We start from the raw sequence: 16,800 nt of genomic DNA on the forward strand, positions 1-16,800 counted from the left end.
GAAAACACTTTTTAATTAATCATCAATCTGAAGAACATTCTTAGCGTTACGAAGCTTTCAGAAAACCCACTCCTGAACTGTTCCGGATCTGCTGACACACTGTTGGAAATGAGCCTCACCTCCGTTTTTTTGTTGGCTTTTAGGTAAATGGATACCACCATGATAATCAGTGCTAATCACTGTAGTTCTGAAAATAATGATCCACCACCCAAATAATAATAACTGCTCTTTGGTGTTTTTTCTCTCCTGTGGGGTTCTGATTATTGAAGAACAGGGTTAAAAGAGGAGAATAATAAAGTATACAGAGAAACAGATACAGAATTACAGTCTTTAACTTTTATACAACTAAAAAAACCTGAACAAAGGGTGCATAAACAAGTAGGTGGTCATAATGTTATGCTTGATATAATTTGTAATGCTAGAGAAACTCATCCATCTTAATTGAGAAATTAGATAATAAAATAATTAGCGGAGAAACAGTGATGCCTCTTTAAAGCAGACAGTCGTTTATTGCTTATTCAGAATATTTGTCTACTATGTGCACGATCATTCACACCAACCACCGTTAGTCAGTCCGTGCATTTTAGGGCTGTTGTGAGTTGGACTGCTCAGCAATCCAGCAAATAAAAGCAATAATACAGACAAAATGAGGGGAAAAAAAAGAAGCAGCATGTTTGGTCTACCAAACATTATTACATCATCTGACTAATCTATATCACTTAATTTTACTGAAGTTTCTCATTTTAATAAAAAGCTGACTGATCAATAAATACGCAGCGTGTTATTGTCTTCAATCTTCATTTTTTTTACCAACCCCCCCTCCTTCAAAACTCTTACAACAGGGATATTCTACTAATGCATGTAGTGCATGCAAACATTTCTTAAAAAAAAAAAAAAAAATACCAAAAATATTATAAAACTGCACATAAACATTTTTAATATAAAAACTTGGATAAATCTGAATTTAAAGTACACTTGTAGTAGATACATCACACAGATGCATCCAGATCTTCAGTGTGGTCTACAACAAAATGTGACTTCAATCAGTAAAAAAAAAAAAAAAAAGAAAAAAGTGTGTTTGCGTGAACTTCATAATCCGATTACTACAGAACATCAGTAGAGTTAATCAGCAACCAGTCGAAGCACTGACATGAACTTGGGTAATCAGATAATGGAAAAACTCAAGAGTTTACATGAGTAAGCCAATCATCACATTTTTTTTTATCTGCAACCAGCCAATCAACACATCACATAAAACCCACGCCGCAGCTTTTTTAACATGTCGAGCTGCAATATGATGATATATCAGCTTGAAGATGAAGATCTGTGTTGTTTATAGGACTACTTGGATAAGCAGAAATATTTTAATTGAAATATTGATGCTTTAAACTCCTTAAAACTCATCCCCAATTAGACTTAACAAAGTTACTGCTTCATTCTTCATATATATATATATATTATCCTCTTCATTAACAAAGATGCTTTGAAGTATCATAGACAATTGTCTTGTGATATATCGCGTACCGCAGAAATTAAATATTGTGTTATCGTGGGAAACGATAATTTTATTGTGTGAAATCATTAATGTTAATGTTAATGTTAATGAGCCGGTATGTTGACTTTGTGTAACATAAAATGTGTGGTTTCATATAATTTATTTAGGATATTGAACAAAAAAAAGATTCTCCATTTCCAATGTCTAAATATTTTAATATGTTAACTAAAAGTACATCAGACTAGCATTAATATTAGGCCTGACACGATCATTTTTAAAAAATAACTAATATATTGTCGTAAAAATTATTGCGATAAATGGTTTGATTGTAATAAAATAATAATAATTTGTTTAAGTGGCCACAAGCAGTTTTGTCTTGCACTGGAACAGAAGTTACAGTCTGTGTATGACTTGATTAATTGGTGTGAAAGACTACAGCAGCAGTGAAACTGCACTGTGCAATTACAGAGAGCAAATAAGAGAACAGAGCAGAGCCTGTGAATTTTAAGGGTGACAAAAATGATTGTGATGTTCATTTATTGTACTATAATTTGATATATATATATATATGTATAAAAATTAACCAAATAGGCCTAATTGTAAAGCTACTTTATTGTTGTGTTATAAGTGGGATAGAGTTGACATTAATTGTCAGTGTTATCATTTATCACAATCATTTTCAGGACAATATACAGGCCAAAAAAAGAAAGTTCTGGTGACAGGCCTACATGGTACTGACTTACGATACGGGCTAGTACTAACAGAGTCTGTTCTGCAGAGAACCGTTCCTGGGGGGAGAAGACAGCAGTTCTGTATCTGGTGAAGCAATAGAAGAGGTTTTGCACATATCTGTGCTTTTCGTGTCCTCAGCTTCACCGTTCACCTCCCCGCCAACAGACGAGGACCTCTGGTGAACCTCCACAAGAGACACAGTCCAGGGTGGAGGCACTGGTGGAGGCGCTGAAGGCGGAGGTTTGGAGAGGCACGGCTGCAGCGCTTGGCTCTCCATGCCCCTCAGGATGCGCAGCAGAGTTTCCTGAACCTTCTGGCTGATGGAGGAGTCGTTCTCGGTGGGTTCAGGCTTGGGCTGGTGGCAGTGGTTCTGGGTGAAGCTGGAGAGCTGCTCTAGAACCTCGATCTGTCGGTCCATCATGCCCAACATGCTGCAGTGGAACGCCCTCTGCTCTGCCAGCTGCTCCTCCAGCTGGTGGTTCAGAAACGTGAGCTGCTGCAGGATCAGGCTGCACATGTCCTCCGAAGAGCCTGTGAGGAGATAAGAGGTAATGCTTCTTTTTCGAAGGAATAATTGTTTAAAAAATCTAATTAACACCATTCATACATGATAATTTGCCAAGGCATGTCTGTGATCAGAAGAGAGCTTCTTATGTTTAGAACGGGAGATGCTAGGTAGGGGTGGATTTAGAAAAATCTTTTCAATTCAGCAAAGGAGCTAGCTAGCAGGGCTGGCTCAGTTAAACCTCAGCTGCTACACAGCTTAAAAAGCCTCAGCATGTCTCAAAAAGCTCAATGACCAAAGAAGCAATATAACAAAAGTAAATACTGGCAGTGAGTTTTAAAGGTGGAAAAGACTTAAGCTCAAAAAGACTACAAGACTGACCCAGAGCTGTTACTTTTCTCCTGAACAGGTAAGCTAACTGGCTAGCTGATTTAGTCAGGTAATTTGTCACCACACCTGGATGTGCTTACTAGGGACTGGTTTTTAAATTAACTTTTTTTTAAAAAGTGAGTGTTCACATACATATCAGTGATGTGTGCAGCTGGGATAACAGGGCAGAGGGTATCTGAGAGAGACAGAAAGCTTAGCAAGGTTAGCTAAAGTGATCTCAATATGCTGGATAACGCAGTCATGCTACACATTCTAACGTGAACTGAACTCAATAACAACAGAGGAGCAGCCGTGTCACATCTGATTAATACCTCCGCAGTGATAAGTACTCCAAAATATACGCCAGAAACCCACAGTTAGTCTATATAGTGCAATATGTTGTGATACTGTAAGAAAGGTAATATGGATCTAATGACAATGTACAACACTGCTATCTAGTGGTCGGTGTTGTACACAACACTATTTTATGTTTTTCTAATTTATGTTTTTCAAAAATTTACACAGTATAGCAAAACAAAAAAAATCACAATAGTTAAGTATAATGAAAATTTCTTCCATCCCTGGACAAAAGAACATAACACTCACAAAATAAACACAAATTCAACTAATATAATAAACAGGTGTGTTAATCAGATGCTCACCAGCGGTTTGCCCACAGCCAGTAGCCTCTCTACTGTCATCAGTACCAGGAGCCGGGTTGAGATCTGAATTAGGCTCAGTTTTGACGGCGTAGAGATACTCTCCAGATAACCCCAGAGTCATCACCTCGTGGCTGCCTGCAGCCCAGCTCGAGGGCTCCGGACTGGCCAGCTCTTCCGATTTCATGCCCTCATCAGCACTGGATTCCAGCTTAGGGGCGAAGCTCTCAGATTCAGACTCCAGAGAACCTCCACCAGACCAGGGAGCTACTGGACCCGACACGCCATCATCACCCAGAACTGCATTTAGAGAGAGCAAAGCAATTACTTTAGTTACATTACAGTTACAAATACAGTGTTCAGCAATATTTTTGTTCATTCTAGAAACTGACAAATAGTTTCAACAAACAGTCCCAAATTCTGGTAATTAAGGTACTAAATTGTCTTAAATTTACAGTAAATTTGCTGTAGGTATTTAATTTTCAGACAATGTGTTTAATGCCGATGGTAAAACACAGTGGCCCACCATAGACATCCAATCCGGGGAAAGAACTAAGGTTAGTGGAGAGCTAGCTAACATACTAAGTTTAGCGGTTAGTTTAGCTAATGTTATCAGAAAGGGAACTAAGGTTAACAGAGAGCTAGCTAACAGTTGCTGTGCGCTAGCTAACTTTTTAGCAGCGAGTTAGCTAATGTTATCGGTAAGAGAAAGGTTATCGGAGAACTAGCTAATATTAGCAGAGAGCTAGCTAACATACTAACTTTAGCAGCGAGTTAGCTAATGTTATCAGGGAGAGTACTAAGTTTAGTGGAAAGCTCTATCAGGTTAGAATCATTAGTTCAAATTCAGCTCCACAAACAAGGCTAAACTTACAACAGGAACATATGCGTTTAGATAAACCCGCTCCATACCAGGCTAGAGTTTAACATTCTCTCTACCAGGCTAGAGTTATTCCCACTCTGTACCAGGCTAGAGTTTATATTTAGCTTAGCTCATTAACTGTGTTTGAACAAAAGTTTTAATGACAACTATTTGTTTAAGGTTTATGAAGGTATTGTACTATTCAGAGTGATAGAAACTGTTTATATTGTAATGATTAAGATCTGTGGAAATTCCATTTTAGCAAGCACAACAAACAGTTCTGAAATGAACATGCATAGTAAATTTGCTAAATGATAAACGGGAGGGGGGAGGGGGTGTAGGAAGAATATGGAAATAAGATAAAAGGAACACTGCAGCATTTTAAATATAAGTCCACCTCTATTTCAGTATCCTGAGAAAAGAAAAGGTAGTAAAAGGGAATCTAAAGTCAGCAAGGAGAGTAAAGCCGCCCAATTACTGTATAGAAATGTGTATGCATTCTTATCATAATATAGCAGAATAAGGTTTATAAACTGGTGTAATTAAACACTGGAGATGGAAAGACCAGAGCAATTAACTTTTTACAAACTCTACAAAGAATACATTCGAAAAAATGGTCAAATATCCTGAAATATATTGAAAGCACTATTTTAAACAGCCAAAAAACATAATGGCTCTGTCAGATTATCTTTAGTTAGTTATTAGTTTTCCTTACAAAGTAAACACATTTGGAGGAACTGAGATCACCTGAGAAGCAGGCTATGTCCAGATACTGTATGTTTAATAGTCGATAAAGTAATAATAGAAACATCCTTATGTCTAATTATACAAATCAGATCAGACTGACTGTTACGACAGGAGATTTTATCTTGCTCTCTGCTTTGTCATCTTCCCTTTCTGAGCTACCTCGCTCTGGCGCTCTCCTTCACTTCCTCTCTCTCTATTACTCCTACAGGTTACCTGTGTGATCACTATAAATAAACTGTGTCATCACCATAAAGCACTGGCAGCTATGGAGTTCCGGCAGCACCCCACCTTTTCCACCACCACCTGTCCACTAGCTATATTGTTTAGTGCAGAGACTGTAAAAAAAGATGGACGCCGTGTCTTTGTTTCCATTCATTCAACGAAAATGAAGCCAAAATCTTCCGCCATGTTGGCGATCCTGATACCCGAGTCTGCGCAGTAGAGACCAGAGGAGGGAGAAAGACTGTGGAGAGACAGCCTACTCATTTAAATAACCCCGCCCCTGAGTGCTGCCTCGCGGTCACAGGCTGTAGAGCGGAGCGGAGCTGACGGTCTGTTATTGGTCCCGCCCATAACCAACCCTTTTACAATAACCACACCTTTTTAAATAGAGCTGAATAATGTTTAAAAAAAAGAATTCTGTGGGAAAATGTAACAATATAAGCAGAGGTTACACTAGCTGTTGCATTTAAATAAAGGAGGTAGAATTACAGTATATTAGAAAAAAACGTGATTGAAAGTTGTCTGTTTTGCCATTGAAACCTATGGGGATGGGTGGGGTTACACAGCTTTCTGAAACCGAACAGCAGGGGGCCCCCGACCTGTGGTGGCTTCACTTTTGAGAGACGATGCTCTGTCCAGCTACACACAGTCTATGGTTTAGTGCTGTTGTGGGTAAATCTGTGGTTTGAAGAAGTCTATCTATTATTTAACCTTTATCATTTGCTTTAACTGTTTTCGCAAGTACTAGTGGTGTCAATAAAAAAAAAAATTAGATTAATCAGGACAACATTCTGTGATTAACTGCAATTAATTGCACTTGTTCTGCTTAAAATGCAAGTTTTTATAGTGGTAATACAAATGTAAATAAAATAATAAATGTAAGAAATGTAAAATGCAATTATATTTATATCAGTGATGTCAATTAAAATTTCTAAACCAGAACTTAATTTGCTGAGTATAAAAAATCTCAGGATATGTTTGGTATGCACACACATTCACAAAGGGGGATGGCCATTTAAATGGCCTAGGGGAAAAATGTAATGACCAGTATTCAGTTATGTATACACTATCCCTTTAAGAGCTCCTTACGCTTAACGCGCGGGGCACCTGTGTGTCGTGTGTAACAAGAGCAAGAAAGTAAATATAGTAAGAATATTCTGTGTTCCAGCACGTATATCTGTGCAGACTGATGCTGCAACACTGAAAGCAGCGCAGATGTCTGCGTAGTAAACTGAGGCACCGTGTGTGTTTGTGTCTGTGTGTACAGTACAGGCCAAAAGTTTGGACACACCTTCTCATTCAATGCGTTTCCTTTATTTTCATGACTATTTACATTGTAGATTCTCACTGAAGGCATCAAAACTATGAATGAACACATGTGCAGTTTTATGTACTTAACAAAAAATGACCTGGCCTCCACAGTCACCGGACCTGAACCCAATCCAGATGGTTTGGGGTGAGCTGGACCACAGAGTGAAGGCAAAGAGCTAACAAGTGCTAATAAACACCTCTGGGAACTCCTTCAAGAATGTTAGAAAACCACATCAGAGCAAAGGGTGGCTATATCAAAGAAACTGGAATATAAAACATGTTTTTAGTTATTTCACCTTCTTTTTTTGTACATAACTCCACGTGTTTATTCATAGTTTTGATGCCTTCAGTGAGAATCTACAAAGTAAATAGTCATGAAAATAAAGAAAACACATTGAATAGGAGAAGGTGTGTCGCGGAGCAGCATGTCAAACTAGGAGATAAAATACAAAAAAAAATCTATCATGCTAGTCTTTAGGTCGGACACTGACACCGTCGCTCACGTCAAATTACTGCTCATTGACAAATTACTGCTCACTACACGGACCTTTGTCGCTCGCAACAATGAAATTCGGATCCGACGCACGCAATGTGTCGGCGCCGACAAAATTGGGTCAAAATTGGGCTAAAATCGTGTAGTCTGATGTGGGCATTAGTACAATATTAAGGCCCTATCAAGTTACACAGTGAACCCTGGGCCACAATCAGTGTGTAAACAGCATGGAGCTGTCCGTGTGCCCACATGTTGGGCGGAAGCTTTGGTCAAACTTGGTAACATAATTATTTTTTTATATAAAAAAAGGGTCCCTGATTCCACATTAATCGTGTGCAGTAATGCTTTAAAGTTGACAGCACTAGTAAGTACAATTCAAACATGATAAAGCCAACGTAGCACTGTAGGGGATAAGTTGGAAAGATTTATGTATTTTTTTTTGCTTCATTTTTGGTGGGTTTAGTAAGCTGTGAAAATTTTAGCAAGTTTGGGCTATTTGTTTTTCTTTTAGGCATTCTTATTCCTAAAGTTGCATTGTATTGTATTTGGTCTGGGCGTGAAATGAACGAGTGAGTGTCGTCTGAGCTTATGTTACTAATCTGGTAATACTGAATAAGAGGAGTGCAATAAAATCGAAATAGTGATATGCTATAAGAGTTTCCTTTGCAACATATTATTGATATGATGATACTGTTATTGTGAGAGGCTCTGTGATTCCCAGCTCTAGTGAACCATACTGGAGTATTCCTTTTGTAAGTAAAGTAAAAGTAAAAGTGCAGATATGTAGAAGAGTTAGCGGCGAAAAAAAGCCAGAAGCATTACTTCATGTACGGAAGCTACGACATGCAAAAAAACACAGCAGCAGTACTGTTTGCATGATCCTCCGGATCCGACCGGCCCACCAGGCTACGCTCTCCCCCGCAGCCGTCCTCCTGACCTCCGGTTCTGGATCTGCAGGCCAGCATGCGGTCCAGCCTGCGGAAATAGCGGAAGGACTCCATGGCGGCGAGGCGTGCCGCCGGGCTGCGGTACGTGGCCAGCTTGATCTTGCGGTACTTGTGCTTCAGGCTCTTCCAGCGGTTGCGGATCTGGTTGATGGTGAAGTGGATGTCCTGCTTGGCCAGGCTCTGCCGCAGGCGGCGGAAGTGGGACTCGTTGCGCTGCCGCTTCTTGTCTAGCTCCCGGACCAGGTCCAGCTGTTCTATTAGGGTCAGCATGGTGAAGGTGTCCGGCTCCGTCCACCACTTGTTGGGCCTCTTCTCGCTCAGGTTCATGATCTACTGCCTGGAGACTCTGCCCAACGGACACGGACTCTGAGAGACACATAATTAAAATAACAATCGATTAATTCAACAGTAAAACTTTCACATCTAAATATTAGTCTGCATGAAATACTGTAATATATCACTGTTTATATGTGTACAATTGTACAATAGGGGTGTCATATTTTAACGTACACAATCATATAGTCATAAACTAGGGCTGTCCCTAACGATTATTTTTTAAACTATTATTCTAACGATTATTTTTTTCGATTAGTCGACTAATCTATTCATTGAGAAACATATTTAAATAATTATTATTTTACGTTTTAAAGCAAACGATAAATTACTATATTTATATATAAATATAGCCGCAAGCGGCGATTTACGGGGTTCGAGCGTTACAGGCAAAGAGACCCCTGGAGGCCAGTTAGGCTTAAAACATGTTGCCGGTTGACCGGCATCGCCAAACTGGATGAGGATGACCAGCATGACCGTGAAGACCAAGCTAGATTACCAGCATGACTAATCTGGATGACAAACTTGTTGACCATATTGACCAAGCTGGAAGACCATAATGACCAAACTGGATGACCAGCATGGCAAAGGTGGTTGGCCAGTATGACCAAGCTGGAAGACCACCATTACTATGAGGACAAAGCTGAATGACCAGCAGGACCATAATGACCAATGTGAATGGCCAGCATGACCAAGCTGGATGGCCAGCATAACCAAGCTGGGTGACCAGCGTGACCATAATGGCAATGCTAGATGAGTGGTGTGAGTAAACTAGTTGAAAAGCATTGATAAATTGAGCTGTAGTGTTCATCAGGTTTTATGTGGTGTCTTACTGCACTCTAGTGGGCATTTGGTAAAACAAATTCAGTTCTTAAATTGAAAAAACACAAGGCATAAAAAGGGCATATAAATAACCCGTATATAGTATATAAGTTTTGACCTGATTAACATTCCGCCTGTTAAAAGCTTGCTGGAATGTGATTGGCTAATAGTGACCACAAAAGTGTCCATATCAAATTTTCATTTGGTGTACCATTAGTGCATGGGCCATAGATGATAATTGGCTAGGATGACCTTGATAGCTTGTGTGGTTCTAGAGAAACAGCTATCGAGCATTGGCCCCGCCCCCTGGGAGTGTATGTCTACTTAAACTGACAGGGTATCTGAGAGTCATGTAATGATCAAAGGACTGAAGTGGTATTAGTGTCAGGTTAAGCATTCAAAAGTTATAAGTGTTAAAGACATTTTACTGCACCATGGAAAAACTAATTTGCATATGGCAGCCATATTGTTTATAAATGTAAAGATTTTGTTTAATAATTATTGAGGAGTAAGCTCTGCTGAACTGTTTGACACCAAACATGTCATGATTGGACAAGGAGGCAAAGACAAGTTCTCAAAAGTAGGTTTTGCATATTATGCAAATTAAAAAAAAAATTGGGTGGAGCATAAACAAGAATGACCCAGGTGGCTGACCAGCATGAACAAGAAGGATAGAGATGTTCAATTAAGCAAGACAAGCAAGATTAAATAAGTTCAGCAGAGCTTTTATTTAGAATAATTCAACTGTAACTGTTTCACCAAATGACCACCAGAGCGCAGCAAGAGACCACATATAACCTGCTGGAAATCTATCACTCTATAAGTAAGACAGAACATTCCCTATCAGTGTGTTTCTATTTATTAAAAAGAGAAGAAAAGTCCGATTGGGCTCCAAATTGGTACTCGTGATCAAGTGGTCTGTATATATATGTGTGTAAATTTGTGTGTTGATAGGGTCAAAGGTTCCTGACTTCTGTCCATTTAGGCTTGAAAAAAGCGATAATACAGGCTTATGGCCTACAAAATGGCTGTTGTTCTTTGGCCATATTAGAGGCAAAAAATATCTGATTTGGCTCAAAATTTGCAATCAGGATCACAATATCAGTCTATATGTGTATGTCAATTTCTGTGTCAATAGGGTCAAAGGTTCCTGACTTCTGTCCATTTAGATTTGAAAAAAGCGATAATACAGGCTTGAGGCCTACAAAATCGCTGTAGTTTTCCAGCCGTTGTAGAGGCAAAACATGTCCGATTTGGCTGAAAATTTGCAATCAAGATCAGATTATCAGTCTATATATGTGTATAAATTTGTGTGTCGATAGGGTGAAAGGTTCCTGTCTTCTGTCCATTTAGGTTGGAAAATAGCGATAAATAGAATAAATTGAAAATAGTTATTTTTTCACTGTAGAGCCTACTGAAGACTTATTTGGCTCATACTTGGCACATGTGCTTCAAATGTCATTGTTAATTAGTAGCTTCAACAGTTTTGGCATGCTTTAAACTTTGACAGAGTTTTGGCCAAATAACTCTGAAAAGGCTTTCACGTACATGTTTGATCAAGGTTTATGGGCCTCAAATAGTTAAAATGTCAAGATTTTTTTGATAATTATTTACCTACAGGGTCTCAGGATTGCATCAAGACCAAATTTGTTTTGATTGATTAAGGACTTAAAGACAAGTTCGAAAAGAGCAATTTTTATTCTTTTGGCCACTGATGAAAATCTTTGCATTTTTGGTAAACACATGTAATTACAAAGTTGTAAAGGCTACAGCAGTGTATACAACTAAAAAAGAATAACAAGCCTAGGCCACTTGTACCTTTAGATATAACTGATTTTCTGCTATAGCGCCCCCTTGAGGCCAATCAACGCCATATTTTAATGGATGATAGAAGGCCCTGAGATACATGTAGGGTATAAGTATCGTCCTGATTGGTCATTGTTTAGCATGTCAAAAGCTTGCTGGAATCTGATTGGCTAATAACGATCGCAAAAATTTGCATATCAAATTTTCCTTCTGTAAAACATTAGGACATAGGCCATAGATGATACATGTCAAAGGAGAGCTTCATAGCTTGTACGGTTCCTGAGAAACAGATTTTTAGCTTTGGCTCCGCCCCCTGGGGGCGTATGTCTACACAGATTGACAGGCTACCTCAGAATCATGTTCGCATCAAAGCTATAAAGTGGCATTAGTGTAGATTTAAGCATTCAAAAGTTACAGCTGTTAGAGTAAATTTGGGTGTGCCACGGTAAGATTAATTTGCATATGGCGGCCATATTGTTTACAAATTTCACAATTTTTTCGATAATTATTGAGGTTGGGACTCTGCTGAGTTGTTTGACACCAAATATGACAGGATTGGTCAATGACCCTAGGACAAGTTCTCAAAAGTAGGTTTTGCATATTATGCTAAATAGCAAAAAATCTAAGTGGGCGGAGCTTAGTGGTTCTATTGACCTTTTTGATTTGCCATTAACCAAGGAATCATATAATGCAAGAATTTTTGCTCTAGCTATCAGGGCGTAGGAGTTACGAGGCCAAACGCGTTGACCTTTGCCATAGCGCCCCCTTGAGGCCGATCGGGCTCATCTTTTGAATCTGAGTAGCGGTGAGAAGTACTACCATATGACCAAGTCTCAGCCCTGTAGGCCTTACGGTTTCTTCTGCCCAATCACTTCTATGGCAGAAAAAGAATAAGAATAATAATAATAATAATCAGAACAATTACAATAGGGTTTCTAGCACTACGTGCTCGAACCCCTAATAACAACAACAACAACACAAGCCTACTAAACCAAACCCCACACTTATAATCACTTACATGTACAGCACGTTGTTTAGATCTATAACGCTAAAAATGGATAAGCTCCCATACACCACAACCGTGTGTTGTTTTCTGTGACCGCTAGATTTTGTGACCACTGGCAAGTAGTTCTCAGCAGACCGGTGCACTGGCCGATTCGAAACGTGTTCGTTTCTAATGTTTACCCCGACTGGCCAAAACGGTTCAGTTTAGGGCTGAGGGTAAGGTGTAGGTATAGAAAGCTTCCGTTTTGCCAATGAACGCTCATAACCGTGAGCACTGGTCACAAAATTCCGACGGTGACAGAATACGGTGTGACACCGCAGCGCCGACGGCGCTAGCTAAAATAACTTAAGGCAGCTAGCTTAGCTAAACACCTGAACTTATGAATAATGCTACTGTTTCTGGAAACTATATATATAAATATAAACCAAAAATGTATAATTTCTGCCTGTGGCAGGTTTAAAACCTTTGGTAGACAGCCTTAAGTCTTTTTAAGGACACCCGCGGAGACCCTGATGTAAACGGTAACTTACTGTGTGACCCTGTTGACATAGTGCTCCTGGATGTTTGCGCTTCAAGTGCTCCTTTTGCACGTATGGCAGAGGACCACATTGTTGCCCTTTTGCGTGAAATGCTCCCAAACTTTAGATGCCCGCTGGCGTTTTTTTGTAGCTGGAGATTGCTCTCCGGAGTCCAAGCTCTCTAGAGCTTAGATTCTCTGCCCGAACCCGACATGACCCGAGGCCCGCCCGTAAATCCGACCCGGGCTCCAGAAAATAGTCCGAGATGTAGGCGTCTGTTTTTTAATTATATTTTTATTTAAAAAAAAAAATAACGAAAATAACGAAAACTGAAAGTGAAACTAAACTAATTTATTTATAAGCGCTGTTTTCACTACCGCAGTTCTACAGCGGGGGTGTTGTGCCGATTCTGTCCGCGAAGCGGGAGTCAGATTCAGCAGAGAGTCGGATTCGGCACAAACGCGGCGGCACCTCGCGGTCCGCGGTGTCAGTTGTAAGCGCTCGCGCTAGCCGCAAAATACGGCAGAAAACACTGAGGGAGCTGCAGAATTATGAATGGGACTAGAATAGGAGCACGAGGAGATCAAAGAGAACCTTCACCTGTGAGTAGTTCTCACCAGAACACGCAAATCTCTGTGTCTGTGTCTGTGTCTGTGTCTGTGTCTGTCTCTCTCTCTCTCTCTGTCTCTGTCTCTCTCTCTGTCTCTCTGTCTCTCTGTCTCTCTGTCTCTCTCTGTCTCTCTGTCTCTCTGTCTCTCTGTCTCTCTGTCTCTCTGTCTCTCTCTCTCTCTCTCTCTCTCTCTCTCTCTCTCTCTCTCTCTCTCTCTCTCTCTCTCTCTCTCTCTCTCTCTCTCTTTCCTCCGCGTTTGACCTGCAGAACTGTGTTTAGCTGTTCTTAAAAATCATTTTAATTAAATAATAGTTCTATGCTTCTATGTTACCGTGTTAATTAACATAATTCTGATCATATTTCGCTCATTCAAACAGCCCGAAAACAGCCATTTGGAATTTTTGGGCCCGATCTAACCTCTAATGCTCTCCACAGGCGCCGCCATGTTTACGACGCGCCGACGCACGTTATGCAAATCGATGTATTTTTGTAATCGATGACGTCGATTATGTCGAGGCGTCGCCCCAGCCCTATCATAAACACAATAAAAACATCTATATGGTGATAATACAGTGGCTAGCAAAAGTTTATACCCCTGAATAGGGCGAAAATCAAAGTCTCTTGATGCGCAAAGCTGGTAGAGACAAACCTTAAAGCACTTACAGTTGTAATTGCAGCGAATAGTGGCTCTATTAACTATTGATATGGGGGATAAATACTTTTGCACGTCACACTTTTCAGAATTTAATTTGAAAACCATGTATCATTTTCGTTTCACTTCACACTTATGCATTACTTTGTGTTTGTCTATCATTTAAACATCTCAATAACATATATTTAAGTTTGTGGTTGTAAGGTGATAAAATTAGAGAAGTTCAAGGGGTATGAATACTTTTGCAAGCCACTGTATCTGTACTTTTGTATAATTGTTTACTTTGCTCTTTATATGCATGAACTATTGCATATAAAGATAAAACAAAACAAAATACACTGTGAAGCATTTAGGTGCTCTTAACCTTTCTAAAGCTGGTCTCTGATTAACTGTGCATCATAACGTTTTTGATGATCTTTGCAACTGCGCTTAAAGATACTTTTAAAGTTGACCCTGCTGAATACAGCTCTAACAGTTCCTGAAATACAACCAAGAGTGTAAATGTGTGTAACTGCTTTATGTTTATTATTATTATTATAAACATATGTATTACTGATATACACTGATGGACATAAATCATTTGAATATAGGGCAAGCTAATAGTGCTAAAAATAAACAGCGATAAATTAACTTACATACATTTTCATGATTACCTCATCCAGAACCAGAACCCTGCACTGACCCCACTGGATACAGCTGTAACAGAACCGAGCTCATTCAGAACCAGAACCAGAACCCTGCATTGACCCCGCTGGATACAGCTCTAACAGAACCGAGCTCATTCAGAACCAGACCCAGAACCAGAACCCTGCATTGACCCCGCAGGATACAGCTCTAACAGAACCGAGCTCATTCAGAACCAGACCCAGAACCAGAACCCTGCACTGACCCCGCTGGATACAGCTGTAACAGAACCGAGCTCATTCAGAACCAGAACCCTGCACTGACCCCGCTGGATACAGCTCTAACAGAACCGAGCTCATTCAGAACCAGACCCAGAACCAGAACCCTGCACTGACCCCGCTGGATACAGCTGTAACAGAACCGAGCTCATTCAGAACCAGAACCCTGCATTGACCCCGCTGGATACAGCTCTAACAGAACCGAGCTCATTCAGAACCAGAACCCTGCACTGACCCCGCTGGATACAGCTCTAACAGAACCGAGCTTATTCAGAACCAGAACCCTGCACTGACCCCGCTGGATACAGCTCTAACAGAACCGAGCTCATTCAGAACCAGAACCCTGCACTGACCCCGCTGGATACAGCTCTAACAGAACCGAACTCATTCAGAACCAGAACCCTGCACTGACCCCGCTGGATACAGCTCTAACAGAACCGAGCTCATTCAGAACCAGAACCAGAACCCTGCACTGACCCCGCTGGATACAGCTCTAACAGAACCGAGCTCATTCAGAACCAGAACCAGAACCCTGCACTGACCCCACTGGATACAGCTCTAACAGAACCGAGCTCATTCAGAACCAGAACCCTGCACTGACCCCGCTGGATACAGCTCTAACAGAACCGAGCTTATTCAGAACCAGAACCCTGCACTGACCCCACTGGATACAGCTCTAACAGAACCGAGCTCATTCAGAACCAGAACCCTGCACTGACCCCACTGGATACAGCTCTAACAGAACCGAGCTCATTCAGAACCAGAACCAGAACCCTGCACTGACCCCGCTGGATACAGCTCTAACAGAACCGAGCTCATTCAGAACCAGAACCAGAACCCTGTATTGACCCCGCTGGATACAGCTCTAACAGAACCGAGCTCATTCAGAACCAGAACCCTGCACTGACCCCGCTGGATACAGCTCTAACAGAACCGAGCTCATTCAGAACTAGAACCAGAACCCTGCACTGACCCCGCTGGATACAGCTCTAACAGAACCGAGCTCATTCAGAACCAGAACCTGCTGTAACACAACTATAACTCACATACTGCAGGAGATCCATCCGCCGGTTCTGCTGAACTGAGTCCCGGACTGAACTGGTCCTGTTTTCGCTCTGTGGAGGAGAACCCGGACCGCTGGTTCTGGTTCTCCTTATCCAGCTGCCAGAGTCCTGTTTACACCGCGGTTAGCCATGTTCAGTGGGTTATTACTGATGGAGCGCTGGGAGAGAGTGGGGGCGTGCTGCCCCCTGCTGTACTGGAGGGTTTATACTGTATTAGAGCATCTAAAAAAATAGAATATCATTGCAAAGTTACTTTATTTCATTAACTCAGTTCAAAATGTGAAACTCATATTTTACACAGGTGTATTACACACAGAGTGTTCTATTTTAAGCGTTTATCTAATTTATTGCTGATGATTATGGCTTACAGCCAATGAAAACACAAAAATAAGTATCTTAAAAAATGTAGAGTATTATATAAAACCAGTATATAAAAGTTGTCAGCAGAGGGAAGCATGAAGTGCTGTAAGCTTTTGTGGGAAAACACTGCACTGATTTTGGACTTGATAAAACACAGTGGACCAACACCAGCAGGTGACATGTCTCTCCAAACCATCCAACCTATTATCTAGTTTAACAGGACAAATTCTTTTTAGCACTTTTTGTACTGAAAGATACAAAAAGTAATCTTTAGAACAGACGATATCAACGGTATGTCTAGAAACATATTGTATCACAATGCTTTGTATTTTATTTACCCCCCCCCCAGCATATAAATAGCTCTTCCGTTCTTGTACTGTTGTGA

The 16,800-nt window shown here is 40.5% G+C and overlaps 1 protein-coding gene across 3 annotated transcripts; it reads right to left on the bottom strand.

The window, feature by feature from the left end:
• Positions 1–483: 483 nt before the first annotated feature.
• On the bottom strand, positions 484–16,202 carry si:ch211-116o3.5 (myb/SANT-like DNA-binding domain-containing protein). Of its 3 annotated transcripts, none has more exons than XM_022663399.2 (4): positions 16,042–16,202; positions 8,264–8,708; positions 3,764–4,060; positions 484–2,758 (listed from the first exon to the last, which is right to left on the bottom strand). In XM_022663399.2, the coding sequence occupies exons 2-4, from the start codon at positions 8,667–8,669 to the stop codon at positions 2,253–2,255; spliced, it is 1,209 nt and encodes a 402-aa protein (XP_022519120.2). In that variant the 5' UTR covers positions 8,670–8,708; positions 16,042–16,202; the 3' UTR covers positions 484–2,252. The 3 variants fall into 3 exon arrangements, with proteins under 3 accessions (XP_022519120.2, XP_022519119.2, XP_049323137.1); XM_022663398.2 differs by having other exon boundaries at positions 16,038–16,202; XM_049467180.1 differs by lacking the exon at positions 16,042–16,202 and adding an exon at positions 12,840–13,477.
• Between the last annotated feature and the right edge of the window lie 598 nt (positions 16,203–16,800).

Source organism: Astyanax mexicanus, chromosome 18 (assembly GCF_023375975.1).
Source record: "Astyanax mexicanus isolate ESR-SI-001 chromosome 18, AstMex3_surface, whole genome shotgun sequence".
In the NCBI taxonomy this organism is placed as follows: domain Eukaryota; kingdom Metazoa; phylum Chordata; class Actinopteri; order Characiformes; family Acestrorhamphidae; genus Astyanax; species Astyanax mexicanus.